We start from the raw sequence: 27,273 nt of genomic DNA, 5'->3' as shown, positions 1-27,273 counted from the left end.
TGCAAGCATCCTGCATCAATTAGAAGATTGTGTACTTTTATATAATGGAATGATAGCAACCAGACTTGTGTTTAATGTAAACTATAACTTGCTACGCCCTTGAGAAAAGCACACACCCTCATTAAATGTCATGTATGTTATGTTAGAGAGAGATGGAGAATAACAGAGCTCAGTTTCAGTCTGAAATGAGCTGGAAGCAACGTTTGGAAAGTTCAGCTCAGCAGACAGTTGACTTGATGCTTGAGTACGGTAAATGTGCTTTAGTTGATGGAGGTGTTGTGAAGCTCACGTCTGCAGAGGAGGCTACTGGGGTATTTTTAGAGCTAAACAGGAGGCATGCCCCAAGTGGGGAACAGCTGCATGGGCGTCCATCGCATTGCCTGTCAGATTAGAGAGCCTACCAGTCCTGATAAGACTGGCCTGGATCAGGGCCAAATCCACTCCACCAGGTGGCCAATGATGACAGAGCCAGACAACCTAAAGCAGGCTACTTCACTGCAGAGGGCAAGTAGAGCAAGCAAGGGAAAAATGGGCTATCATGTAAGGGGACTGGTGGGAGGTGTTTCAGTTTTAGTTCATTTAAATGACAAAGCGTTCTTAGGATGGTTAGAGTGAGCATTTCATATTTCAAGTCACTACTAGGGTTGACTGAGGACACAGAGCAGAGTGCTCCGTCTTTCTCTACTTTGAGGTAAGTTTCGGTCACGGTTCATTTGTGTAGAGCAAAGTGGAGCATGTCCTCAGATGGCTTTCCGAATCACCGTACTTGGCCTTCTTGTTTCGGTCCGTCTTTAGATGTTTTGTGCTCTCTACCCTGCAGGTCCTCCCTCGCTGAGCAGGCAGAAAGAGGTGACCGTGCCCCTGCCTCTTCCCCACCTCCTACCTCCGAATACCACTTCCTGCCTGCCCTCCCACCTCACCTCCAAGACACCACCGAATTTCCCACTCCTCCTCCCACACCACCGGAGAGGCACACTTCTGAAGCTCTACCAACCCCACCTGCATCTCCCAGCTTTCCTCCCCCCCTCCTCCAGCCCCTGCCTCCCCTCCTGTACCTCCTGCTTATCAGGGTGAGGACCACTGCCCTGCTTCTGCACCCTGCCACCCTCCTTTAAGGTATGAACATGAACTCTGCCTGTCACTGTACCTAAACCGGTTCATTAGGTCATTTCCCATTTCCCATGTCGTGTTAACAAATGGGACAGGAATGTGTCACTTTGATTTTGTGCCTCTGCATTGCTTCATTTGTAAGACCTCACAGTAGATTTGTCCAGTGCTGACACTAGTCCCTTTAGCCTGCTAAATGAGAAGTAGCCATGCCCTTATCCTTTCAACCATAGTTCAGGTCCAATTACATCGACATCTGGCACACTGAATTACCTTGTAGATGTTGATTCTCAGAGAGAGAAACTGGTGGAAAGGTAGTCATCCATGCTGTTTCCTTTTTATAACTTAAAGGGATAGTTATTCTCTTTTTCATAGTGATAGTATGATGAAAAGGTCAATACCATTCTCCACACATAGTGGTATCGATCTTCTCATCTTACTGTCGGCAAAGAAGGTGATTAAGCATATTTCAATAAATGTTTAACTATAAGGAATTGAGAAATATAGTACAATACAATGTCCAAAAAAAATACTATTTACAGATTCATAACATACAACATTATTGCCAAATTCTAAGTGAAATCGAGAGTCTGTTTCAGCATCCTGTGTTGTCATCTCCTTAAATTACAGATTAGCATTGCTATGCATGTCTACCACATGAACTCATAGGAAACAGGATTTGCTAATGTATGAACTTAGTGGTCATGGAAACTCAAATGTATACTGTATAATTGTGGCTTGTTAAGTAGCATATAGCAAAAGCATCAGGGTGAATGTTTATATGGGGATTTTTTAAACATTACAGGATAACGTAGAGCACTTACACACCACACCTTTTCACAATAAGCCCTATAATAACCACTTGACCTATAATGGCTGATTTCTTGCCATTAAAGCTGCTTGTGTATCACCCTAGTCATGGCACGAAGCTATCGAACACAATGGTTTTCATTCATAACACTGATGCTGATTACATATAAATGCTCCTCATTATTTTGCTATCAGCGCAGCTTCCCCACTGATAATACCTAACATTCCTTTGCAATGCATCTTGGCTTTGCAATTGATTTCATAGACTTACTTTTATAAGGGAATGACTCAGCCGCTTTCACAGTGCATTGTCATTTACAACCAGCAGAGGGTGTTTTCCCTTCACAGGGTTCATGTTGTACTGCCAGCCTGTGTCTGCACTCTGCTGTCTGAATGCTGCACGTATATATAATAGTAACACAGAGACACACACCAGCTCTCATGTATCTCAGTATGCATCAGTGTTGAATTGGAAAAGACAATATGTTGACAATATATTGTTTTCTGTGTAGAATTATACATATTTGCTTATGACATGATTCTATTTGGCTTTCTAAATGCCTCCATTTCTCAGAGAAGACCCGAATTGTGAGAAGGCGAGGCTAGCATAGTGTTGTTATATTATTTATGATATCTGAGAGGTACCAGTACAGAGGAGAGGAGTACCAACACATGGAGGGAGTATTCTGATTAGATATCACAGATTTTCCTGTTTGCCTGCAGACATACAGAGACGCGATGCCACCCTATGTGCAGCTATACCGTAAACTATACTTTTATTCTAGTACATTTGTTTGTGTATGAAGGTTATATGAAATGCAAGGAGCACTAACACATACAATCTCTACTGCTAATAAAGTGATGATGATATATCAAGCAACTCCTGGGGAGCTGCTAGACTAGATTGATTATTTTATCTTGCCCAAAGGCACTTTAGCTTAGGGCTGGTCAATATGTCCAAAATCTTCTATCTTGATACAAGTAATTCATATCTCGATAATCATATATATCAAAATATAGCATGTTTTCTAGTAATTCAATTAATATAGTGTATATGAAATAACCACATTGTAAAGCCTATTTTTGTATACTTCTATAAATGACAAATGAAAAGTACTATGAACTATTATGAACTTTAGTGCAAAATTAACATAATGTGCAAGGATCAGAACATAAAACGTCCAAATGATGTAAATATTGCAGTAACACAGTTCGGCCGCTGTTTTTTTGACATTACGAGAGAAACAACATCAAAAAAATGTATACGGGCGCCCGGATAGCTCAGTTGGTAGAGCGGGTGCCCATATATAGAGGTTTACTCCTCGACGCAGCGGGCCCGGGTTCCCCCTCTCTCTCCCCTTTCATTTCTTCAGCTGTCCTGTCAATAAAGGCCTAAAAATGCCCACAAAATAATCGTTAAAAAAAATATATATATATATTATATACACACACACACACAATATTGTTTGTTCTGATATATATCGTATATTGCCAGTGAACCTGCCTACTCCTTCTCCATGTGATAGTCAAAACAAACGTGAGAGTTGCATGAGTAATAATTAAATCCGTCTATTTGAGGCTGTAGAGAGAGACAGATGTAAAGTACTGCATTTTCACATATTGTAACAGCCAAACATCCTCATTTACTTGTATTTGTGACAAATGTACTCTCTCCATTATCTTATATGCCCCCAACACATTCTGTGATTGAGATAATGGGTTGATTGGTATCTTTTTGAGGTTTCCAATTTAAGTGCCCGGATTACTCCACTGATTGCTTTTAGCATTTACTTTAATGATGCAAAGAGAAGGAATGCCACAGAATCTCAAAGTATATTGCTAGAAGATATTCTGTAAATGCAGACTAAGTCTCTCAGATGAAGTCTTGAGTGTGGACGTTTTCTAGACACATTGATCCAACGAGTGATTTGTTCAGTTTGGAGCAATGCAGCCTTTTCTTGGCATATGAGAAATAAAGCTCCAGGCTCGGACTGGCCTGATCAGCAGCTGTTCAGCAGGAGGATCATAGGGGCAGATCAGCAACCAGCATCCCCAAAACACGTATTTGAACTGCATGTCACTGCTACTCTGTCATTATTGTGTATTTTGGGCCACTATAAGATCCGTAGGAAGATAAGCCTGATGGATTGTGGGTAACTTTAGCTTCAGTTGTTGGTGTTAGCCATGCTGCTGTAAAGACATGCTTTTGCACTAATACGGTTAATATTTCGTCATAGTCCGGGTTATCATTGTTATATCTAGTAACATAAAACACTGAAGAATATGACTGTCATAGTGTATGTTTCATTTGCTATTTTGTTATCACCCACTCAGACAGCACCTATAATTTGCTGGGGGGGGTCCCCCTTCTTTTATGGTCCTTTTCTGAGGTTTGTTGCATTTTGCATTTTCTTGCATAGGGTTGTTTTAATAATCCTGGGTTTTTTTTCTGTGCCAAATTATGGTCCATGTTGTTTGTTTTTCTTTCTTTTCTTTTTCTTGTGTGGCAGCAATCTTTGAGACTCTACCCGTGAAGGTACACACTTCAACTTGAACTGCCTACATAATCACAACCCAAATTTCACTTCTACAGTACTTCTTGTATAACATAACATTGACATGTTTCAGATTTTTAAAACAACTAAAATCCATTTGACAGGTAGAGGCTACCTATTTTTTCTCTTCTGTCATGTTATTAACTAAATAAGGCTTTGCCAATCTTCCCTCAAAGCTTCCAGCCACGCTTATGAAACCACAAATTGTTCTGTACCATCACAGTCTGCTTAGAAGCACTATTACATTCAAACCCTCTTGCAGGCTGCACTTACTGTATGTGGATCGTAGTGACCCTGATTCCTCTCGAGCGCCGTTATGAATCTTTCAGAAAAAACTGCCACAGCCATATCTTCCAGTGCCTGAGTTTGTTAAATTTTTTATTTCTTCATTTTCTTTAGTCTACAGTTGGAACAGCAGTGCAAGGCCAAGCTCTTAAAGTAGCAACACAGAGAAGAGGTTAAAGTCAGCCATTCGATAGAATATGAACTTGTACTTCACACATACATGCTTTGCTGCCCTAGATACATCTTTGTGCTGGTATAGGGGGTAGGGATGGCAGTAGCAATCAATATTTTTGCTTTAGCAGGGGTCTATGTTGGGAGCTGTGAGTGGGCAGCGTTTTTACTTGTCCCCTCGGGCTGTGAAACATCGACCCACAGGCCCATCCGTGACTAGAATCACATCGATATTCTTTGTGAACATAAGTTAATGGACTTCATGTTTACATGCAAACACTCCCCTTTTCAACTGCGGTGTCAGGTTGGACATGAACACTGGGTTTTAGTGTTCTACGTGGAACTGGAGTTTTTGTCTTTTTAGTCCACACAGGCAGAGGTATGACACCTGAAACCTGCGTACAGCAGGTTTGTGTGACGACGAGTGCTTCAGGCTGAAGTTGCTATTGTAGCATGGCCCTCATTTCCTCACTTTCCCACAAGTGTACAATACATTTATTCATCTCATATTTCCAATGCCTTTCTTTCCCATTTCTTTTTGACAATCAATGGAAAATTTGCAAAATTTGTTCCCACTCTTATTTCCATCCCACAGGACACATTCTCTGTGTCTGTCACTCACACACAGATGTCTAAAAGAAAAAAAGAAATTGGACTAGACAGAATATTATAATTGCTCTTCCAGTCTTTGATGCAATTCAAGGTTTGATGAGAGTGCCAGTAAATTAGATCACCAGCCCAGCCTGCTGCCCAGGGATTTAAACACAGAGACTGTATTCATTTAGAAATGTAGCATATGTTGCTGCCTCTTGAGCAAAGAACTCTCGATTAAGCTTCTATAAATATCTTTAACATTTTAAGTCTGATAATGGGTTGTCTATGTTACTTCTCTTACAGCATGTAATATAATATGTATGTTAATATTATATTTAAGTTTGATTTTGGTCTAATTTTTGGTCTCATAATGCCTGTTTTGTTAATGTGTGACGATACAGAGAACATAATAGGATCAGACGTGAATACTACACACATACTAGTCTATTGTTTACCTCAGGCATCCCTCTGGTTGGTCAATCTGAGTGCTGGGAACTTCCATTGTGTGAAAAGGAGGCACAAAAATGACGTTTTCCTTGTGCAAGTCACTGAGTGAGAGAGGGGATCCCTGGCAGGAGAAAGACAGAGTCGAGAGGTACGGTTGCTGTGGGAGGGAGGAAGACAGGGGCGGACAGAGTGAAAGAGAAAGCGCCTGTTAATCAGTGGGGTTTTGGGGGGTCTGCTATTGTTAACTCCCCTGCATAGTCACGGTAGCGGACAAGAAATAGCTGCCTGTCTTTTTAAAGGCACAGGAGGCTGGAGTCAGGGGGGAGAGAGTGGAGGAGAGAGAGAGAGGGGGGAGGAGGCATCGAGAGCAGCAACACAGCTCAGCGTTATCAGCAGCCAAACATAGAAGCGCCACCTCAGACACTCATGCAAGACGGCAAGAAAGCAGGATTGTTATTTCATCGTATTTGTTTTGGAGTATTCTCTTGTTGACATTTTGTTCTTGGAGATTGTATTTGCCTTGGTGTTGCATCATTTTACCACCAGATGAGAAAGAGGAATATTCCCAGTCTTTAAGCAGCAGAGGCTCGGGGATGCTGTGCACACAGTGAGGAGCCCTTAATCATCCACTGTTTTGCTCCTGATGCGAGCGGGAGGTGCTCATCCTCTGCACTGCAGCACCATAAGCCCAGTCGCTGCTCACCTCCTCTGACACAGGCTGTGTGCCTCCTCTGCAAGGATCAGACTGAAAGGAGAGGGAGTTTGGAGGGGTGGGAGGGGGGTAAGCAGGTGGATGTGGAGCGTGGCTGGAGAGCAGGAGCAGGCAGGGGGGTCAGAGCTAGCTGAGGATGGGAGCCAACGAGTCCCTGGAGCAAGGAGAGACCCCCTGTCCCTCTCAAGAACGCATGTGAGTTTGACCTAACACACGTGTTCTGTCTGGAAATGTGTGATCAAAATCAAGAACGCCACTGTATTTAAAAGCTGAAGGTCTGGAGAGCAGCTTCAACTACTTCTGCTTTGCCACGTTGTTTTTATTTATTCATGTCTTTAAACCATGGCCCTCCATGTGACATGAATGTTCATTGTGGATGCCGGGTGATTTATGATGCAGAATGCAATCACCAGTGAGTAATATTATGGGTATGTGTTGCCGTTTTCAGTGTTATTTACTGTTGCAGGCTGAAGCCAAACATCTCTTTGAGATGTTGTGTTCTGTTACCACCCTCAGGTTTTGATGCATTTTAGCTTTCCCTTACTCAATCTTTTCATGCATACTGCCATAAATCCTTCTCAGAGTGTAAAATCCAATGCAGCCAACAGAGCATGTCGTCATTGTTGTTGTTTGCTTTTGTGATGTAAATACGGATGAGAGAATCGGAGCACGTGCACAGACACATCAGTGCGCCTCCACTACAGTACTGTATGTATGGATGAAACATAATAGTGCTTCAGGAGAGCCTGTGGGAACCAGAATTAGGCAATGAGTACAGTAGGTACCGCTGGGAGGCTGGTGGGGTGATGTTTTGTTCTGTGCAAAGGAGGACGTGACTGCTGCACTGGGAGCAGGAGCTGGTAACAGTGTTGAAATAGAACACGCTGAGCGGGGGTTGAAAAAGATAACTCGGGGATATCAGTGGATGACAGAGTTAGAGAGGGAGAGAGATGGAGCAAGAGTGTGCTCCACTTTGTTTTATTTATATCCGACACATTACTGCACAGGCGAAGAAGAATCGGGGAGAAACAGAGGAGAGGGATAAGAGAACGTGTGTGTGTGTTGTCTGTAATGGAGAAATGAATGATTTATAGCATAATACATGCGCTATTTTTCATCTCAAAGCTCTGCTAAATTCAGACACCAGAGGACTGAATATTTTTCTAAGAATATCTGTAAGTACAGGCTCTTCTTGCAGGAAGGTTAAATTAGTAGCTGTTTTCCTACAGGTGGGCAGAACAGAAGCACTGTGTCCACCATCCCTACCATTAATAATACCGCTTTTGCCGAGTTCACTCCATGAGTTGTTTAACAATGTCAAAAGCACTTACAGTATATAAAGCATTCACACATCAAAGCACTGTTAGGGCTCTGATGTGGAAGTGTTAGGTAATGGACCAAATTATGGCAATGCGCAAGGGAATTCTTATTCATTTTATTCTGAAATATAAAATGAGTCGGTTTTGTTGGTGTCTGCACTGATGGGGGGGCTTGGGATACTACTGAATGAACATCTGATCTCATGATCAAAATGGAGCGATATTTTGACCCCCCTCCTCATCAATGCTCTGACCCACAGACCTGGCCTGTTGTTGTTTAATGTGCCATCTGCTTACAGTCAAAGTCTCAGATTAGGCTAGATGAGGTATTACACAGGAAGATAATCCTAGTCTGACACTTTTTTTTTTTTTTTTCTCAGTGGCTTCTTTGTTTTTTAGACTGAGTGGATTTCTTGGATAAAGAGATACCAGACTTGAGAGTTGACATGAGTCTGCATGGAGATGAGAGACATCTGCTCTGTTTATATGTCCTGCAGAAGGTGCAGAGTGATTTTCCATGAAATGTCATTTCCTGAAGTTGAAGAATCCTTTGCAGAAGACAAGAGCTGCTTTGTACTCTTTTTCCCATTACAAAGCATCTATAAGTTGCTCCCTGCTCACCACATCACACCTGTGTTGAAACTGGAGAGGCTCTTAGAAAATGGAAAAAAAAAAGGTTGTTGTGGTGTTTCAGGGTGTTCAGACAGTGCCTATGATGTAATACTTTATATCCAGACACTGTCTATCTGGGGGATAAAAGCACAGGAGCTCCCTCTGTTGGTCTTTTTATTTCAACCTATAGGAGAGACTGTAAACAGTGTAATTAGGGACAGACTCATAGTATAACTGCATATTTGATCTTTTCCTTCTTTTCACAATACAGAACAAACATTGAATGTTATTATCGCACAATAAAAAACGCTGAGAGGTAAGATAAGAAGATAACAAAGGGATAATGAATTGCAGTGATGGAGCGGGAGGTGAGGGAAAGCGAGGGTATTGAACGTGAAGGAGGAGTGGAATGGAAAGCGATGGATGGTAGTCGAGTCCAGACAGAGAGGTTTGGAGGTGTTTGACAGCCGAGGTTCGATGGAGGGAGTATGCGGCAGCTAGTACATTAAGGCTAATCACACAGCTGCTTGGAGACCAGCAGCCTGCCTCCATTCATCCCTCTGTTCTTCTTTCTTTTTCCATCAGCTTTCACTTTAATCACAGTTGCCTCCTTATCAGTTGTGACATCAAATTTAGATTTATTTTTTTATTTTTTTAGCAAAGAGCAGAAAAGTGCTTCATTTGCAATGCCAACATCTATATCCGTATATAGGACTGACATGTGGGGTTAGGTTTATGTGTCACTGTGGCCCAGTTTCCCTCTCTTCCCCGGGGCTGGTGATGGCTCTCCCTCCAGCACTGTGAAAGCTGTTTCGACAGGCTGAGTTGGTGTGGCTGGAAGCAGAGACATGTCGGAAATGCAGCGTCTCCCTGCCTCACTCTGCAGAGTTTCCGTCTCCAGGCAGTCATCTCCGCCTGTGATAGGCTGCTATTAACTCCCGTTCTCTTTGTCTCTATTCAACGCCATAGCCTGACTGCTCCCCCACCACGCTGCTTTTCCTCTTTCAGTGTTTTTGTCTGCAATAAGATTTCTTTAATTACAGCACTCCTATCGGTAAATGATTACTAATGACTATTAAATGCCATTTCTTTACATTTGAATAAAGATGGTCAGTATTAACCATTCTGCGAGAAACAGAAGGGTAGAATAAACCAAAAATGATGTTTTTTTTTTTTTTTTTAGTTAAACCAATTCATGGACTGTGTACAGAATAATGCTGATGCAGCAGCTGCTCGCCTCATGAATCTGTAATGTGCCTTTATTCGTCTTCCATGTCATATAATTCACTGGACCTCGCTGGTTAGGCAATCCTCAGTTGTGTGTGTTCGTGTTGGACTGTGTGCATCCAGCCACGCTGTTTCTTCCAACGTGGAACATATGGCGGAAACAAGCTCCTGTTACCATAGCAACACTGTGTTTGCAGTCAAATGTCCTCTGCAAGGACTGAACTGGAGCACTGAAATGAGTCCCAATTTCCTTATTGTTTTGCTGTTTTCAGTTTTATTTTTCATCCGTCCTCAAGGAAGCAGCTTGTATGCGCTTATCAAAACAAAACCTCCAGAGAGCTAAATCTCTTATAGGTCTTCATGGATGAATTTGTTTGGTGTATGCTTATTTGGTCTTTGCATATTACCCTCTGTAAGTGGGTCCTGTCCTTGGAGCTGATCCTGGTTCACAGTAACTGATCCAGATGGATCTCCAGGCAGACCAGTCTTATCCTGCTGGGACACACTGGGCCAACACGGGGATTACAGTTCTGGCTCCGTTCTTTGCCATGTGCTGTCTCGTTTCTTCATCACACCACCCTCCAAAGTAATGGAGGTGTTTTTAAGGCTTTTGATCTGAGGAGGTATCAAACTTAATATATAAAACACAGGCACCCCATATAATTTAATACCCTGTTGGAGCTTGTGTAGCTTGATGAATTGTTTCGATTTGTTAGTGGAGCACATTGCAGCGCAAGTGAAATATGTTATTTCTGCCATATTGTTTGCGTAGAGGAACCTCCATGTCGGCTGTGATGTGACCCCTGGGATAGTGGATGTATTGTCCACGACAGCAAAATACATTTATTACCAGCCTCCTCTATATCTCGGCTCTGCATTTTTTTATGTTGCTTCGGCCATATTGATAGCTAGATGGTTTTTCAGGCCCCCCATGTCTCTAATACTACAGGCTTTTATTTGATGCGTGTGTGTGTATGTGCGTGTGTGCGTGCGTGCCAGGACCCCTACAGGATCCTGAATGGCTTCAGCAGTGCCTTGAGGTTATTATGCTCTTGTATTTGTGTATTTCTTAAAGAGGAATGGTGGTCCAAAATATTTAGCACAGTTTCCACTAGCCATTGCATTTTTCATTACGGTTAACGTTTAATATCGTATAATATTCATTGTAAAAGACTCCTTTTATTATAGTGTCTGGGTTTGTAGAGCACAATCTGGGTGGGTCTTTGCAATGACCAAAAGTGTACATTTTCATCAGTAATTTAGGCAGAAAAGGACAATATAATTGAGATAAGGGACAGGAAATGGAAAGGACAAATATATCAGATGCAGTGGTTGTATATGCAATGAGCAAGCTTTATCAGAGCAGGTTTGGCTGGTGGGCAATGGGCAGCCTTTTCTTCTGTGTGGATGTAGCAACGTAGTTCAGGAGCAAGAGAGGTAGAGGGAGGGAGGAAAGTAGAGAGAGGAAGGCTGAGAGAGAGCGAGAGACAGAGAGTGTGCAAGAATATACAGTATGCAGGCGGTGGGCTTCTGCAGCCAGTCTCAGTTAGATTGGGAGGCATCATTTCCTACTGGGGAGGAGTGGAGACAGATATGGCTACAGATGAAAAAGAGGAGCAGCGTTAAAGGACTGAGGTTGTAGATTGGAAACAAAGAGATATTAGACAATAGAGAAAAGGAGAGAAGCCAGAGGGAAGGTTGGATCCGGTGGTCTTAGTCCTCATCTGAGAAAGAGGCGGTGGGCATCTACCTGTGTGTCAGGCAGCAACATCGTGGTGCGGAGAGGTGTAGCCTGCCGGCAGCCATGGCAGTGAGTACGTGGCAGGCTCTGTCTCCTCTGCAGTGGGCGCGCTGGGGCTGGGACACACTGCTGGGAGGGGCAGGAGACGGGGACAGCCCGGGCTCTGATCCGGCTCTGGGGCTCCTCCGGAGTCTCTCCTGGGGCTCACGCCATGACAACATGATCAGTGCTGCCGTGAAGCCGATCAGACAGAGGTGAGACAGGACGGGAGGCTGAGGCTACATATGTCAGATAATACACTGATCAACAGAGGATGGGACGTGGTAGTGAGGTTGTCTAGTGAGCGTCGTGTGTGTGTGTGTGTGTGTGTTTGTGAGATCCTGAGGAAAACCAATCAATATGGATTTTTCTTAGGATGATAACGTTGTGATTTTTATTTGCAGCATATTGTCATGCAAAATTTGGTAATTTCTCTGTTTTCAGCTCCGTGTTCCCCTCAGTCCTTCCCTATCTATTTCATATCTGTGATGTAGATCTTGAGGTGGTCTTGTGTGTGTATGGGTGTTGCATGTGTGTGTGTGTGTGTGTGTTGAGATAGGGTAATCCTGTGTCTCAGATGTGTCATTATCTGTCACCTCACCACAGATTCAGTGTTTGTAGCCATAAAAGTCTAAAAAAACAACAACAGTATAGACAGAAATAGCACTTCCTGATACACAAAATACTGTCCTCAGTGAATCTCTATAAAATATTCACACACTAAAGAATAATATCGGAACTTTGTGATGTCCTGTGTCTGAAGAAGAGAAGTTATGCTCGCCCTCGCATGACGTCACTACAGTCATTACAGTTCAAGCAATATCAGTCTGATGTATGCTCATCTTTTGTTGTAGGAGTTCAGACTCTGATGGAGGGTTTGAGACCCCTGAATCCACAACTCCAGTGAAGACATTTTCTCCCATAGATCCCCCAACCCAGCAACTAACGTCCGATGAAAAAGGTAGAGTAAGAAAATTATGCCATGATGTGCGTCACTCTTATACAGTTTGATGCTCTGTTACACCGTCATAGAAAAAAAACAACAAAAAAAAAAAAACAGGTGTAAGAAAGTCTTGTTGCACCCTCTAGTGGAATAAAACAGTATGCCCTATCTGGCTTTGTTTGCTGAGACAAGCATCTTCACTGCACAAAACAGGGACTTCTGGGATATCTAGGAAAGGCTGACCAATCAGTCCAGTCTCATGTGGTTCTTTTTCACAACTTTCTGTCCAGCTGAGAGACTCTCATTGAATTATTTATAACACATTCATCTCAAAAATTGGATGTGTCAGAAGCCAGCTGCAACTTTTATCTCCATGCAGGCTTCCTTGTTCACACCTGCATCTCACCCACAAACCAGTTAAAATATATAATGATCCCAATTTAATTTTATTTAGATTGTATCTACTTTACTCTCCATCTTTTGCAGTAGCAGAAACCTCTGTCAGTGATCCTGCCTCTGAATTGACTTCAGCTGATGCACCATGCCGTTCCCCGTCCATTGTTTTTGATGAGAACAAGCCCATTGCAGCCAGTGGCCAATACAACATTGAGGTTGTTGGAGATTCAACAAGTCACACTCTGACCCGTTCACTCAGCTTCCAGGGAGGAGAACTAGACAGTGCCGATCTGTTGGACGGATCAACAGTGGGGGGCTTCCGTCCACATTCGGAATCCTTCAGCGTAGGGACCGGGAGTGCCCCAGGGACGCTCCACAGGCCCAAGAAAGTCCGTTCTGGGTCTGTGAAGAAGAAGCCTCTTCTCAGACAGAACTCTAACCCAGACAGTCCAAAGCCAGCCTCATCCAGCAGCACCCCGGAGATCAAGAAGAGGGCAAAGCCTCAAACCGCCAGCCCTCTCCAGCCTCAAGAGGAAGCAGAGGGGGGATCTGCAACCCCAAGCCCTGGAGGAACCCTCCGCAGGCCCAGGAAGAGCCGTGTGGAGACTCCTCCTCCTCTGCTAGAGGAGACCAATCATACCAGCCAAGACGAGAGCCCTGTCATCCCTGCCTTACCTTTGCGCCAGGAAGGGACCCCTCTCCCTGGCAGTCCAACGGGCTTAGACGAATCCCCCATTCCCCCTAGTACCTCCTACAAATGGGATCCAGATAATTTTGAGAACATCGACCCTTTCAAGACAGGAGGTAGTAAAATTGCCAATTCACCTGTTCTGGGTCGTAAAGGTCCAGTGTGTGCCCCCATTGCCACCCCTCCAGAGACTCCCTCTGTCTCTGCTGTGGAGCCTTGCACCCCAGCTCCTCTTGAAGAGCCAATCACCAATCCTGAAGAGCAACCCATCATCCCCAAGCGTCAGTCAGTAAGGCTGGAGTTTGACTACTCTGAAGAGGGCAGTGAGGCGTCACACCAGGCCTCTCCCCCTACCAAGAAAGTGGGCAAGAAGCCCGGTAAGATGCCTCTGAGGAAACCCAGGCTGGGGCTGAAGAAGGCCCCTCCAGTGCAGATGGAGCAGCTGGACAACGATCCTCCAGCAACCCACAATGGCAACGAGGAGGAAGTCCCTGCTCCCGCAGTCTCTTACAAGTTTGAACCTGACAAGTGGGATGATCCGAACTTCAATCCATTTACTTCTAAGAAAAGCATCTCCAACTCCCCCAAACTATCCAGGCCGTCTTATTCCTTTGACACCAATAACTTTGACGACAGTGTAGACCCTTTCAAATCCTCCAGTAAGATAGCCAACTCCCCTCCTAAGGCCTCTGCCTCATTTGAACTGTCATCCAATGACTATGACAATGAAAATGACACTGACAACATTGGAGAACTGGAGGACCAAAATCAGAACAAACCTTCCAAGAAGAAGAAAACTCCTATCAAATCGTAAGTTCACAGTTTATTATCACAGGACTGTACATTTACAGTATGTGAGAGTCCACACTCACTTACAGAACATTGTATTCATGTGTGGGAATGTTTGCATCTCTGTGGGTGAGGTTAGTCTGTGTTTGTACGTGGTTCTCTTGTCTATTATGCCAGTGTCTTCTGTCTGTCTCTCTGTCACCTGTGTCTGTGTATTCTCATATGTCGCAGGAAGTCCAGGGGTGTGTCTTCTCTATGTTGTCTGTTGTAAGTACAGGGACAACACAACCCTCTATCCCTTTATGACCCTTCATTCCATGTGGCTCCTCTTAAAGCAGCATGTTGCCCTGTTGTCCTTTTCCCTAATAACCGAAACATAACAATGCCTAGTGCCCACTATCAAATATGATTCTATTTCTATTACTTTCTTTTCATCCTGCTCATTTTAAAAGGACAAACCTGTTTTCAGTTTTGTGGTAACTTCTGTATTATAATGGGACAATCCCGCCTATGAATGTGCCAATTGAAAAACATCAAAGTACAATTAGTATAGCCAAACAAGTTTCCGCGAGCGCGCGCGCGCGCGCGCACACACACACACACACACACACACACACACACACACACACACACACACACACACACACACACGCATACACGTGAAAGGCTTGAAACATTCATCCAATTGAGGTCAGTGCAACAGTGTTCATTGAAGTGCTGTTGAATGACACACTTAACACATGAAAATGTATTACTGAATTTGTTGCGTTGCTGCCTTTAGCATTCACACTTTAAAACATAGTTTTCTATCAGCACTTTCTCCAAAACAAAAGTGTAAATATTGGAACAAATTCTGTTTTATGGTATACTGTTACGTTTTCTACATCTTGTTATAGATGCGTTTACTGACATGCCACTCTGTCCAATCTGCAAGTGTGTAACAAAGGAGGTGCTTGTGCTCCCTCTTGTGTTCATAGTTGGCTATTGTTGAAAAATATGAAATGATATCATTATTATACTAAATTTATATAACGATTGTACTTTATAGATATATATCAAGCCCTTTACAAACTCTAGAAGAATCAGTGTTTTATGGGATCTATAAATTAAAAACTGTGCTAACAAAAGTGAAATTCTTCCACTTACAGTTATTTTACAGTAATAGATTATGATTGCATCAATGTCCTAACTAACTAACCTGCTACATTACCAAATACATTCTGGTCTAGGATCTGTGTTATTTGTGGTTTTGTGTGAAAAGTAAACTATTCATTCATTTACAACTGCTCTTCACTGTGCAGTTACCAACTATAGATTCAACCCTCTTCACAAACATTTCCCTTTTCTGTTCATTTCAGCCACACATAGACTACAGTAAGTGGTACTGTTACACATATGGTAATGCTGCTCTATGCACATTTTTACATTTTAGCATTTGTGAATCTATAACACACATTTGAGATATGTCGCAAATACACAATACTTGGTCTGTGACAGTGACTGTTGGATCCAAATAAGAGTTGTGTGCTTAAGGCCATGAATGACTGTGGGTCTTGATGATCGATCGTTTTTCTTTTTCACAGTAATACTTTCAGAGTGAAGAGGTCGCCAAAGAAATCTCCAATGTCTGACCCCTCCCAGGTGCGTACCTAATTCTCCATATCTGTACATCTCTCTGTACACTTGGCTCTCTCACTGTTGTCTGCCTGTTTTTTTCCCCTCTGACTCTGTCACTACCACCCTCTCTGTGTTGCAGGATCTTACGCCAGCAGATGAAGCTCCCTCCCTCCACCCACAGGACGACCACGCCACGGACGAGGAGAAGCTGGCCTCCTCCACCAGTCACAAGTGGGCAGCCCTGCCCGACATGGATCCAGATTTAAACTCTGACCAGCAAGACTTCCCCCAGCCATGCGACCTCACTTCCTTTGTTAATGAGAACAATCTTCCTCATCCAGGTGAGGCTTTAGCTGTCTGACTCTCATGGATTCCTACCTCCAGCCGTCTTTGTCCAAATAAATGCTGATAGAGATCAAAGCATAGCGCAGACAGGCGGTGGCCAAAGAAAATTAAAAGCATATTTTTGGATTAACTATCATGTACAGTAACCAGCCACTTTACTCTTCATTCATCCAGCGACAGCATTGATTTTTTTGTTTTGTGGCAGTGAAATAAGCCTGCTGGCCCAGTTCTCAATTGCCCTCTGACCTCCAGAAGAGCCTCCTCTTCCCAGAGGCTGTGTGGCTCAACTCATCTGGGTCAGAGATGAAATAACGAACAGACAGCCCTGCCTCAGCTTCTGATCCCATCAGTCCAGAACTCAGCACTGGCTAGAAATGTCTCTCCATTTCTTCTTCTGCGTCTAAAGTTTTGTTTTGTCTTTCTGTGTCAGTGCAAGACTATGAAATTGAGTACATGGAGAAGCTTGGCTCCGCTACGCCTGTGAGTATTTGATGTTATTTAAAGAATTGTGAACTGTGAGTATTTGATGTTATTTTAAGAATTGATCAAATGTTTGCTGCGGGACCCCAGGAAGAGTAGTTGTGCTTAAGAGCACAGCTAATAGGGATCCTATAATAAACTAAACTAAACTGATCTATGCTGGTACCTTTTTTATATACTATATGTTATTTTAAATTAGATTTAGACTTAGAAAGTGTATTGTTTTCTTCTTTTGTATGTATTGTAGCCACTGTCTGTGAAGAAGCCATCTTTGTATCTGAAGTTGGACTCCGTATCTGACAACTTAACCAAGAATACGTGTGCACATGGATCAGAGCCCAGCTCCCCCTGCACAGGGTACGACACATTCTACTACTACTCTACTATGTTTTGTCTGTAATTTGTTTAGTTTCTTTGCAGTGTTTCACTGTATACTGTAGGTTAGAGCCTGACCAATAAAGGATTTTTAAGGCTGATACCGATTCAAATATTTGATGATTTAAAAAATCTGATATATCTGCTGATAATATATATATTTTTTTTTAATCCAGAAATGCGTAACAAAACAAACAGATTTCCCTAACATTAGTTATTTGTAGTTATTTATGAGTCCTCACTAAAATAATATAATAATGCAGTTTAAAAATAAACTTGTTTTGTTTTATTGTCTCAACAGAACAAAGGGACATCAAAATATATTAAAGTTCTGATAAATGTATAAAAATACAAACTTAAGATATGAAACTTAAAGTTCTTTGAACAAAAACACAATTACAACAACAAAAAAACAGTGTAGCCAACAGGGATGTTGTAGAGTGCCCTCTGGTGGACAAACTATGCAACGCCAACACAATAACATGGTTGATGGGTGTTTTGTCTGTTTTTATTTAATTTTTTTAATATTCAATTATCAGAATCATTTGTCATTAAAAATGATCGTGGTCAGCCTGGTGGTGTTCTTGCCATCGTTTTTGTATTGTTGTTACTTGTCTTGTTTTGCTTTGCCTTGTTTTAATGTTGTACCACTTTAAGTTTACTGTTTATTTGACTTTTTGAATTAGTTTTAAAAAAAGATTCTCAGAATGTACAAGTGAATTGTATGTTAAATCGTATGCTTTAATAAAAAGACGTTTGAATAAATGATTCTGATGAATGAATATTTAAAAAAAATATTAGTAATAAATAAATAAATAAATATATATATATATAATTTTTTTTATTTGTTTTACGTGCCATGTCCCACTCTCTCACTGTGTGCAGGAGCTTTGAGGAGATGGAGGCCCAGATAACAGCAGGTATAAAGACACCCGTGCTGAGCTCTCGGCCTGGTCCTGAGGGCTCTGCTGGGGACAAGGGCAGGAAGAGAGAAAGCGAGGCACTCAGCCGAACACAGAGCACCGAGAGGGATGAGCAGGTGAGCCGGAAGCTTTTTGTGAAGATTCAAACTGAGCAGTTATAGAAAACAAATCGCCGTTATTTCTGTGTCTTGTCAGTCACCATCATGTAAGGAGAATCTGTCAGTTTTGATTTTGTCACATTTACACCATGTCTTGTTTAGTCACAAGGGGGTGAGTGCCACACTGCTCATGCTTTATTGTAGGCCGTCACTGATAACACATGCTGCCACACTAGCTTCCCAGCTTTAAACTCAGTGACTCAGCTCCCAATGCAGCCACTCGAACACTCCGCGCTCGCTTTGCCATGCTGACCCCTGCCCTCATCCCTGCCCTCTGCCTGCTCCTCCTGGTACCTCTGTAGCCCCCTAGCCAGGGCCCCGTGGAGGCCCCTGCTCCAGTCCTGGCCATGCCCCTTTTAGACAGGCTGTCTGAGTGTGACGACCTCCTGCAGTACCTGGAGCCTGACCTGGCTGAGACCAACCCCACCGCATTCGCCCAAAAACTACAGGTGTGTTGACAGACCAAACATGACCCCTCTTGATAAACCTTAAAGGCCTTGCCTCTGGTGGCCGAATTGTGACCCGCATAAGTGACTGTGTGTGTTTTTATGTTCATCCTATTGTGTTACCTACATCCTGCCTTTTAATTTTCCCGTTTTTCACCTCCTCCACCACCTCAGTTGCAGTTTTTACAGTAGCTTCTACTGTGTGAAATACTGTAGATTGATGGTGTGTGAAATGTAGACAGCAGCAAGTGTGTGCTCTCAAGTTTCTAAATGTTTTCCCTTTGCGCTCTCATCCTTGGGCCGCAAACCCCCTCCCTCACCCCTGAAATTCATCAATCCCCCAACACCCCCCATGTGTGCGGCCCAGGAGGAGCTGGTGCTTGCTGCCCTGAGGATAGAGGCTCTGCAGGTAGCCAAAAACATCTCTCAGTGCCCCTCCCTCTCCACTGTAAACCCCCAGGTACTGCGCTGAGTCGTGTGTGTGTGTGTGTGTGTGTGTGTGTGTGTGTGTGTGTGTGTGTGTGTGTGTGTGTGTGTGTGTGTGTGTGTGTGTGTGTGTGTGTGTGTGTGTGTGTGTGTGTGTGTGTGTGTGTGTGTGTGTGTGTGTGTGTGTGGAAAGAAGAAAGATGCATCATGAATGAATGATTTTGGAAAAGCAGGTTTGTGTGTGTAAAATAGCTGTAGTGTGCGTGCATGTGTCTCAGCCTGCCGATCCCTCCCCCTAACACACCATTCTGAGTGTGACTGTGAACTCATGGCCTTATCAACATGGTGGCTGCACCACTACATCCGCAGTCCTCTTCAGTCTTCACATATGAAATATCTAACATGGCTTAAAGCGTCCAGCTCCCACCCTGACTAGCAGCGAGCTCTTCCAGGTTGTCTCCTCAGTGACCGAGTGCTGTACCCTCTTAGTCCCTCGCCTTTATTATGCATGTTGGGCAACATGCATGTTGCCTGTTCATGAAGGGCTTACATGAGCATGAATGTGACTGGGAATGTATCACACTAGACCTAATATCAGCAGCAGAGGAGTTATGTGGATATATAACTCTCCTAGATGTATTTGTTGATGCTTTGCTATCATCACCCCAAATCCCAGTCACATTCTTGTTTTGTGATTTGATCCTTGTCCAAGACTAACAAACCGGTACATCAGGTAGGTTATTGGTCTTCAGTTTGGCTAGAATTTTAGGTAGAACTTGGGAATTTTGCTGGTTGACGGCTTGTGCTGAAACAGCAAATAATGCACATATAAGAATAGTGCGATTTTCCACTCTGCTCGATGATCAGTGGTGAATCTACATTTTATTGTCTGTGGAAAAAGAGTTGGTGCAGGGCAGGTGCTTCCCGGTCCTCTTTCCCTCCATGTCTCATGCTGTTGTCCCACACATTTTACAGTCTCGACTCAAGAAACCCAGCACTCGGCGGTGGAATATCAACGGGTCACCCTTACTCAAAGTAAGAGTAACATTATACCCCTGTGATCTGTCCTCGTCTTAATCCAACTACAGTGCAGTCCAGGTATTTGGTACTAAACACATTTTTCATTGTTTTTAGCTCAGTGCACCAGTACTATGGATTTGAAGTAACTGTGAGATTGAAGGTAAATGAAGGCATTCACATCTACATTGTTTAGGAGTGTAGGAATCACAGCCCTTTAATACATAGTACCTCCAATTTTGGACAGTGCAGCAAATAAGGGCTCTAATTCCTATGCTGTTTAGCCATGTGGATGTAAATGCCATCTAATTAAAGCTCAGCACTTTACTCTCCTAGTGCTGCAGAACAGAGCCAAAACAATTGTCTAAATACCTACAGACTGCACTGTATACTCTAACTCCTGTAAACCCCAGAAGTCTAAGACCTTTTTTTTTTTAAAGGTCTCCCTACATTTTAGCCGACCATAGCTGTACTTTGGCCCTGTGAGCAAATTAGTAGTGTGTGTCTTGTGGCTTCAACTGGTGTCTTCAGTTGTCCCTTTTTTGTCCACATTAAGTAGTTTTTCCTCAAGTCGACAGTCTGTGATTTATGCCTATAGCAATCCTGAAAGAGACCTTAAAATGTCTGCAGTTTACTTGACATGTGATCCAGGATGATCTGGTAAAGGTGCTTTTTGTACAAGAATGAATTACCAGCCGGGCAAAGCGGGTGACTGTCCCAGGGCCTAAGACTCTCAGGGGCCCCAAAGGCCCCAGTTTGTTTGTGTGGCACTTACTTTGTGGTAATTTTGTACATTACATCATGTGTTTGATAATATGCCCCGCCAAAGCACAATTAATAATTGGTGAAATTGTTGGGTCTTTGTAAATGATAGAGTTGTGGTCTAGTGGTCTAGACCTACTCTATGTGTAAAGTGTCCTGAGATAACTCCTGTTGTGATTTGACACTATAAATAAAATAAAAATTGAATTGACTTGAATGTCAATAGGGGCTTCCAGCTCATTTTTGCCCCTAGCCCCCCTAAAGCAGCAGCATGCAAATACTCCTAAGGACACACATTTATTTAGCATAGCATTTTATTATACTTCATTCCAATTTATGCTACTGGCTTTTCATGGGGATTCTTTTTGGGATTGTCTCTGTAAGACAGAGAAAATTCTGTGTCATGAGTCAGACCACCACAGGACAGGTTTGGACTGCTTTTCTTAACGTTTTAGTTTAAACCTCACTAAGGGGGAGGGTAATCTCAAGCAAAAGAGCATCATGATTACTTAAATTTGACTGGTCTTTACCTTCAGTGGAAAAATGGAATTACTGCTCCAGCCAGACCAAACACTTCACTCTCTTTTCTGCATATTAGTGGATCTCAGTCTCCTTGTCTCCTGTAAGCCCCCACCATTTCATCAAATCCTCCCGAAATCCGGCTCTCCCAAGGATGACAAAATCCCTTTCAGAGCAGAGTTTGAGGGGACCAAAAATAGTACTAGACTGAGGATTGTTTTTGCATTTTGATATGACGGTGTGAGGAGTTGTTGGTAGAGTATTGTCATAGGTTGCAATGGTCACATGAACACATGCATACTATACTTTGGTTTGAAGTGTCTCTCAGTACACATCAACACTATATCATAAGTATTTATAATGATACATTCAGTACATTTCCTGGTTGACATCACATTTCTTTCTTTGTAATTGTAAAATAATTGGGCAAATGCTGTAACAGGTTACAAGTATGATTCTAGCCACAACAGGTAAGACCACTATGTTGTAATATGCATATAAACATGAGACTAACATATATTCCCCATGCTGCCCAGTCCGCTACCCTATCCTCCCTCTCCTGTATATGATGCAGCCCTCGCTGTATCAATTGCTGCTCTCCTTCCTGTGTGCCTTGTCTGGACCCAATCATATTCAAGCTACTGCGATGAGCAGGTGATCATGACCGCTCAGCTGGGGGCAGCATCAGCCAAATCACTTGGCTAATACTGTGGCAATGAAGACTGTTTCATCCAATCATGTGGCAGCTGACCAAGTCTTCAGGAACATCACCAGCCTGCCTCATTAACATATTGATTTTGCTGTGTGGTACATTTTGATGTAGTTTGATGCTGCCTTGTGGTTTGGTTCAGGAATGTGTGTGGGCTCGAGGGTGAGGGTGTCCCATCTGTAGCTCAGTCTGGTTTGTAACTGGTTATGTTTCCTTTCCTCTCCCGCCTCTCCTCTGTTTCCTGGAAGCAGCACCGAGACGTGTCCTCTCCAGTGGAAAGTGGCGTGTCCATGAACTCACTGTACGCCAGGACCACCACCAGCTACATCGAAGGGGAGAGTCCCCACCTGCCCAGAGAACTGGACCACTCTCTGGGCATTGCACGAGAGGAGGTGCCCCCAAAAAGTTTCTTTTTATGCTATAAGTTATAAATACTGTCAATATTTCAATTCAAACATCTCACACTTAACGGTTTCGTCACCCTACTCAGATCGTGACCAAGGAGAAAGAAGTGCTGGAGTGGCAGAGGAAGTATGAAGACAGCCGACAGGAAGTGGTGGAGATGAGGTAAGAAGTTGCGCCTTGGGTTGTCATTGCTTACATCACAGTGACATCCCACCCATACACTACAGCATGGATTTAACACCTCCACGTGTTTCTGTTAAATGGTATGGTGTCACCATGCTTAATGTCTTATTTTCAGACCCCACCCTTCACCGTTTAAGTGTAAAACAAAGCCATGGTTAACTGCAGAGTGGAGAGCCAGTTAAAGAAGTCCATCTGAGTCTTACTATCGACATCAGTGTTAGTGGTGGAGAATAGAGTAATAGATGCGTTTTGTATGTAAATGATCCATTGGAAAAATGTGTTAAGGGCTTAAAATGTAATTTGGATTAAACACCACCAACTGTCTGACAACATCTCAAAACTGGGATTAACCACACTCATATTTATGTCTACAGATGAACAATCTATGTCCAACAAATGTGGGTTCAAGGAGATAGAGATACGCAGTACTGAGACTTGTTCTCTGTCAGCAGGTGGTGGATGTGGGTCCAGCTGGCCACAGCTCTGTTAGTGTGGATAAGACAGATCTTAGTTCATTTGACTGATTGGCCTCAGGATAAGGAGGGGCTAAGAGGCTAAGGGGGAGGCATGGCTAATCAATCCTCTTACCTCTTGCATCCTGTTTTTCCCAAAACAAGGCTTCCTATTGGGCCCTGCTGCTCTTTGGCTTGGAGTGTGGGGGAACTTATAGCATTACGACTCAGATGGAAACTGGACACAGTGCAGATAAATAAGAGATAAAAAGCTAAGGGGGGTTTTAAAACTCTTTAACCCTATCATCCTATGTTGTAGGCTGGGTAAGAGTTTCTGTGTATTTGTCATTTACCTAAATTCTAAGAAAATATCTCAAAATAGCAAATTTTTCACTCAACTTGGACTTATCAGATGTTTCCAGCAGCATAAACGCAGTATCAAAGTTATGACTGAAAGTGCAAATCAGCAGGGCCAGATCCACAGCTGTCTGACTAATATCCACCCAGTTACAGCTATGTTTTTTATTTCAACATCTTGATAACAAACAAACAAGCATGTATACAAAACCTCTATTTTCATTGGAGGAGACGAATTGTCATACTGATATAACCCCCATCCATACACTGATGATCTACAATTTCTCATTCATAGGAGGATTGTTGCTGAGTATGAGAGGACCATTGCACAGATGATAGGTGAGTTCAATGTTAAAAACAGGTTTTCTCCCAAAACACGAGCATTGGTCGGAGGTGACTGTACCCTCTGTCTTTTCAGCACGCGTGAATTTTATTTCAACCCAATTACTTTTGATCCCCAACCTCTGCCACTACTTTTGGCTGCACTTGTTAATTTGCAAACTGAGCAAAATATACTGTATACGTGTGCCCTACTCCATTGCCACTGATTTCAGAATTAAGTGGTCTTTTTTTTTTTTTATCCTCTGACACAAGCTAGCTTTGCTATGTGCTTGCTTTCATGTTTTGATTGATATGAAGTGAATCCTGATGTCATTGGAGGGGGAGGCGCTCACCATTTGCCCACGCGTGTCCAGCTTCTCTGGGCTCATTCAATTTTAAATTCACTTGACATTATTCCTTTTCGCTGCCGTCTAATTTCATTTCTTACTCTCATTAAAGCACTGTCACAAAAAGCAACAATCTTTCTCTGCTCATGTCTAACACTCGGCTCTCTCACGTGTCTTGCCCTCCCAGCTTGACTTAACACAGTCCCTTCTTTTCTGTTCTGCTCCCATCTTTGCTCCCCTTACTATTTGATAACCCTGACAGGCATGCCAGGTGAGTAACGCGGAACTGTCCTTCACTTGTTTGTGTCAGCTTACATCTCTCCACCCGTCCGTCAGAGAGGGGAGCAGATGTGCTCACTTTCTTCATCTCATCCAGTGACGTTTGTTTGTCCATTTTGTTGCGTTTCATCCTGTATGTTGAGACACTGTATTTTTTTTTTTTTTAATGGATAAAACTAATCATTTGGCATTTACTTTATGTAATTCTTTAGATGCTGATATTAAGTACAACATTATAGAAACTTTTTTAGATGTACATATAGGCCTACCTTAAGACGCACATCTGCACTTTGCTTCTGTACTGTAAATGGTTGCGAAAGTCATTCATTCAGACTTAGTGAGTTAAGCAGGTTGGTCATCTTAGCTTTTGACAGAAAAGGAAGCGCTGGGAGGGGGCTGAAATACTTTGTAAGCTTTGTCATTAAATACCGAAGGGTCTGGAAGCCACTCAAAGCGAACCAGCTGCCAGTCTGTTATATGGTTTACAGGTCTCTTTGGTTGTCCCATTGTTAAGTGTTTTTGTTTGCATGCTACAGAAATACCCATATAATGTAATATAAAATGCTGTTAAGTCGTACAAACCCACAAATTCATTTTTGGATATATTGTCGAAATGTGTTTGTTTGTGAGTGTGAGTGAGAGCAGACTCTTCAGTACATAGACCGATGATCTGATCTACACTATGTGTGTGTGTGTGTGTGTGTGTGTGTGTGTGTGTGTGTGTGTGTGTGTGTGTCCATCAGAGGATGACCAGAAAGAGAAGTCTCTCTCCCACCACACCATCCAGCAGCTGATCATGGAGAAGGATCAGGCCTTGTCCGACCTCAACTCCGTGGAAAAGTCTCTGGCTGACCTCTTCCGACGTTATGAGAAAATGAAAGATGTCCTGGAGGGCTTCCGCAAGGTGACTTTTTCACAACTAATGAGCGTTTTCAGCATGAGCGGCCTTGTACATTTAAAATAAGAGGAGTTAAGATATCGTAGTCAGGGCTCTAGTGCAAAATACTACATGACATGGCAACCCTTCCTGGATTACTTTAACAGTTTACCATGTACCAGTGTGACTGATAATCCCTTCCTTTTTTTTACCCCTTTTTTCAGTTTTATTTGTAGTTGTCAATTTTCATTTCATGTTAATTTTAATTGTCTATCTGTCCTATTTCTGGCATTGTTGCTGTTATAATGCACAATTCAATAAAAACCGATAATAACCGACCTTGTAAAGGATCTAAGATTTTGCATGACAATCCTTAGTGCAACCATTTAAAAAAAAAATGTTCTCCATTCAGAATGAAGAAGTTCTGAAGAAATGCGCTCAGGAGTATTTGTCAAGGGTCCGCAAAGAGGAACAGCGCTATCAAGCCCTGAAGATTCATGCAGAGGAGAAACTTGACAGGTGAGTCTCATTATCTGCAGTTTATTCCACTATGACTGCATTTCCCCCAGAGAGAAAACAGCACAATACACTTACTACACAATAACTCGATGCCCAGCTGAAATATGTTTGGATGTAGGCCAATGTAATGAGCTGTTCCTATAAATTATTTATATTCCATCTATATGACATTTCTAAAGATTCATTTTGTATTGGCTTTGCAACCATGCTGTCTGGGCTTATGGGGGTTACAGAGAGGTGACTTGATTCTCATTGTTGTATCACATGTGTGTTTCCAGGGCCAATGCAGACATAGCTCACGTGCGCGCCAAGGCCATGCAGGAGCAGGCCGCCCACCAGGCCAGTCTGAGGAAGGAGCAGATGAAGGTGGACTCTCTGGAGCGCACTTTGGAGCAAAAGGTCAGTCCGAATACCTTAGTTCAGATGTGAAATCCTATGAAAGTATCCATGCGAACAAGTATTTAATGTTATTTCAACCATTGTTTAACAGAACAAAGAGATCGAGGAGTTGACAAAGATCTGTGACGAGCTGATCGCCAAGATGGGAAAGAGTTAGCGAACACACCAAATCTCACAGAGAAGAGGAGCGGTTGTGGAAAAAGAAAACCACTTGGAAAATATAGCAGATCGTTTATATTCACCACCTCTTCCAAAGACTGATGGACATTTAAGGCCAAAATGGTCTTGGGGTTAAATTGCGTACTGACATTGTGTATACAGGATCCACAGGAATGGCTTTTTCTCTTAATCACTCTGTACATTTTTTATGTGTATCAGTTTATCGTAATGTATTGGGGGTCTGTTTTAAAGTTTTAGAAAATGTATCATATCACTTGTGTGTGTGTGTGTGTGTGTGTGTGTGTGTGTGTGTGTGTGTGTGTGTGTGTGTGTGTGTGTGTGTGTGTGTGTGTGTGTGTGTGTGTGTGTGTGTGTGTGTGTGTGTGTGTGTGTGTTGTGTGTGTGGGGGGGGTGGGGTGGGGGTGTGTGTGTGTGTGTGTGTGTGTGTGTGTGTGTGTGTTTTAACGAGAAAACCAGAGAAGTGTTTTGTGGGTTGAATGATCTATAATTATGTTGCCATGACAGCCACTGAGGGAGAAGACAGTTTACCCGTTCCTGTTGTTGTCTCCTCTTGATACGAGAAAAAGAGACTTCGAAAAAGAGTAACAGAGATTTAGATATATTCACAAAATGTTGATACACCACTAAGAGAACACAAACTATCACAATAGCTTACTGCATGTTGGGAAATAAAGGAGAACTGGTATGTTATACGTATGTTTGTATATACTGTAGGAAATTCCAAGTATGTAAAAGATTCCTC

General features: G+C 42.8%; 1 protein-coding gene across 18 annotated transcripts in view; it reads left to right on the top strand.

Moving 5' to 3' along the window:
- Positions 1–26,888, top strand: part of tacc2 (transforming, acidic coiled-coil containing protein 2) — a 53,573-nt gene extending 26,685 nt beyond the window's left edge. For 4 of the 18 annotated variants that reach the window (XM_039784479.1, XM_039784482.1, XM_039784480.1 and 1 more), the window contains 19 exons: positions 12,474–12,580; positions 13,049–14,456; positions 14,667–14,702; positions 16,019–16,076; positions 16,192–16,393; positions 16,828–16,877; positions 17,125–17,234; positions 18,138–18,291; positions 18,636–18,782; positions 19,147–19,239; positions 20,181–20,240; positions 22,464–22,604; positions 22,703–22,779; positions 23,905–23,948; positions 24,540–24,548; positions 25,300–25,460; positions 25,846–25,952; positions 26,231–26,351; positions 26,443–26,879. In XM_039784479.1, the coding sequence (XP_039640413.1) occupies positions 12,474–12,580; positions 13,049–14,456; positions 14,667–14,702; positions 16,019–16,076; positions 16,192–16,393; positions 16,828–16,877; positions 17,125–17,234; positions 18,138–18,291; positions 18,636–18,782; positions 19,147–19,239; positions 20,181–20,240; positions 22,464–22,604; positions 22,703–22,779; positions 23,905–23,948; positions 24,540–24,548; positions 25,300–25,460; positions 25,846–25,952; positions 26,231–26,351; positions 26,443–26,508 (3,151 nt within the window). In that variant the 3' untranslated portion in view covers positions 26,509–26,879. Of the gene's footprint in view, positions 1–12,473; positions 12,581–13,048; positions 14,457–14,666; positions 14,703–16,018; positions 16,077–16,191; positions 16,394–16,827; positions 16,878–17,124; positions 17,235–18,137; positions 18,292–18,435; positions 18,783–19,146; positions 19,240–20,180; positions 20,241–22,463; positions 22,605–22,702; positions 22,780–23,904; positions 23,949–24,539; positions 24,549–25,299; positions 25,461–25,845; positions 25,953–26,230; positions 26,352–26,442 lie in introns of those variants that run through there. The other 14 variants (XM_039784468.1, XM_039784465.1, XM_039784471.1 and 11 more) reach the window with 14 other exon arrangements.
- Positions 26,889–27,273: the final 385 nt, after the last annotated feature.

Source organism: Perca fluviatilis, chromosome 19 (assembly GCF_010015445.1).
Source record: "Perca fluviatilis chromosome 19, GENO_Pfluv_1.0, whole genome shotgun sequence".
Lineage (NCBI taxonomy): Eukaryota > Metazoa > Chordata > Actinopteri > Perciformes > Percidae > Perca > Perca fluviatilis.
This window is presented reverse-complemented; position numbering and strand designations above follow the sequence as displayed.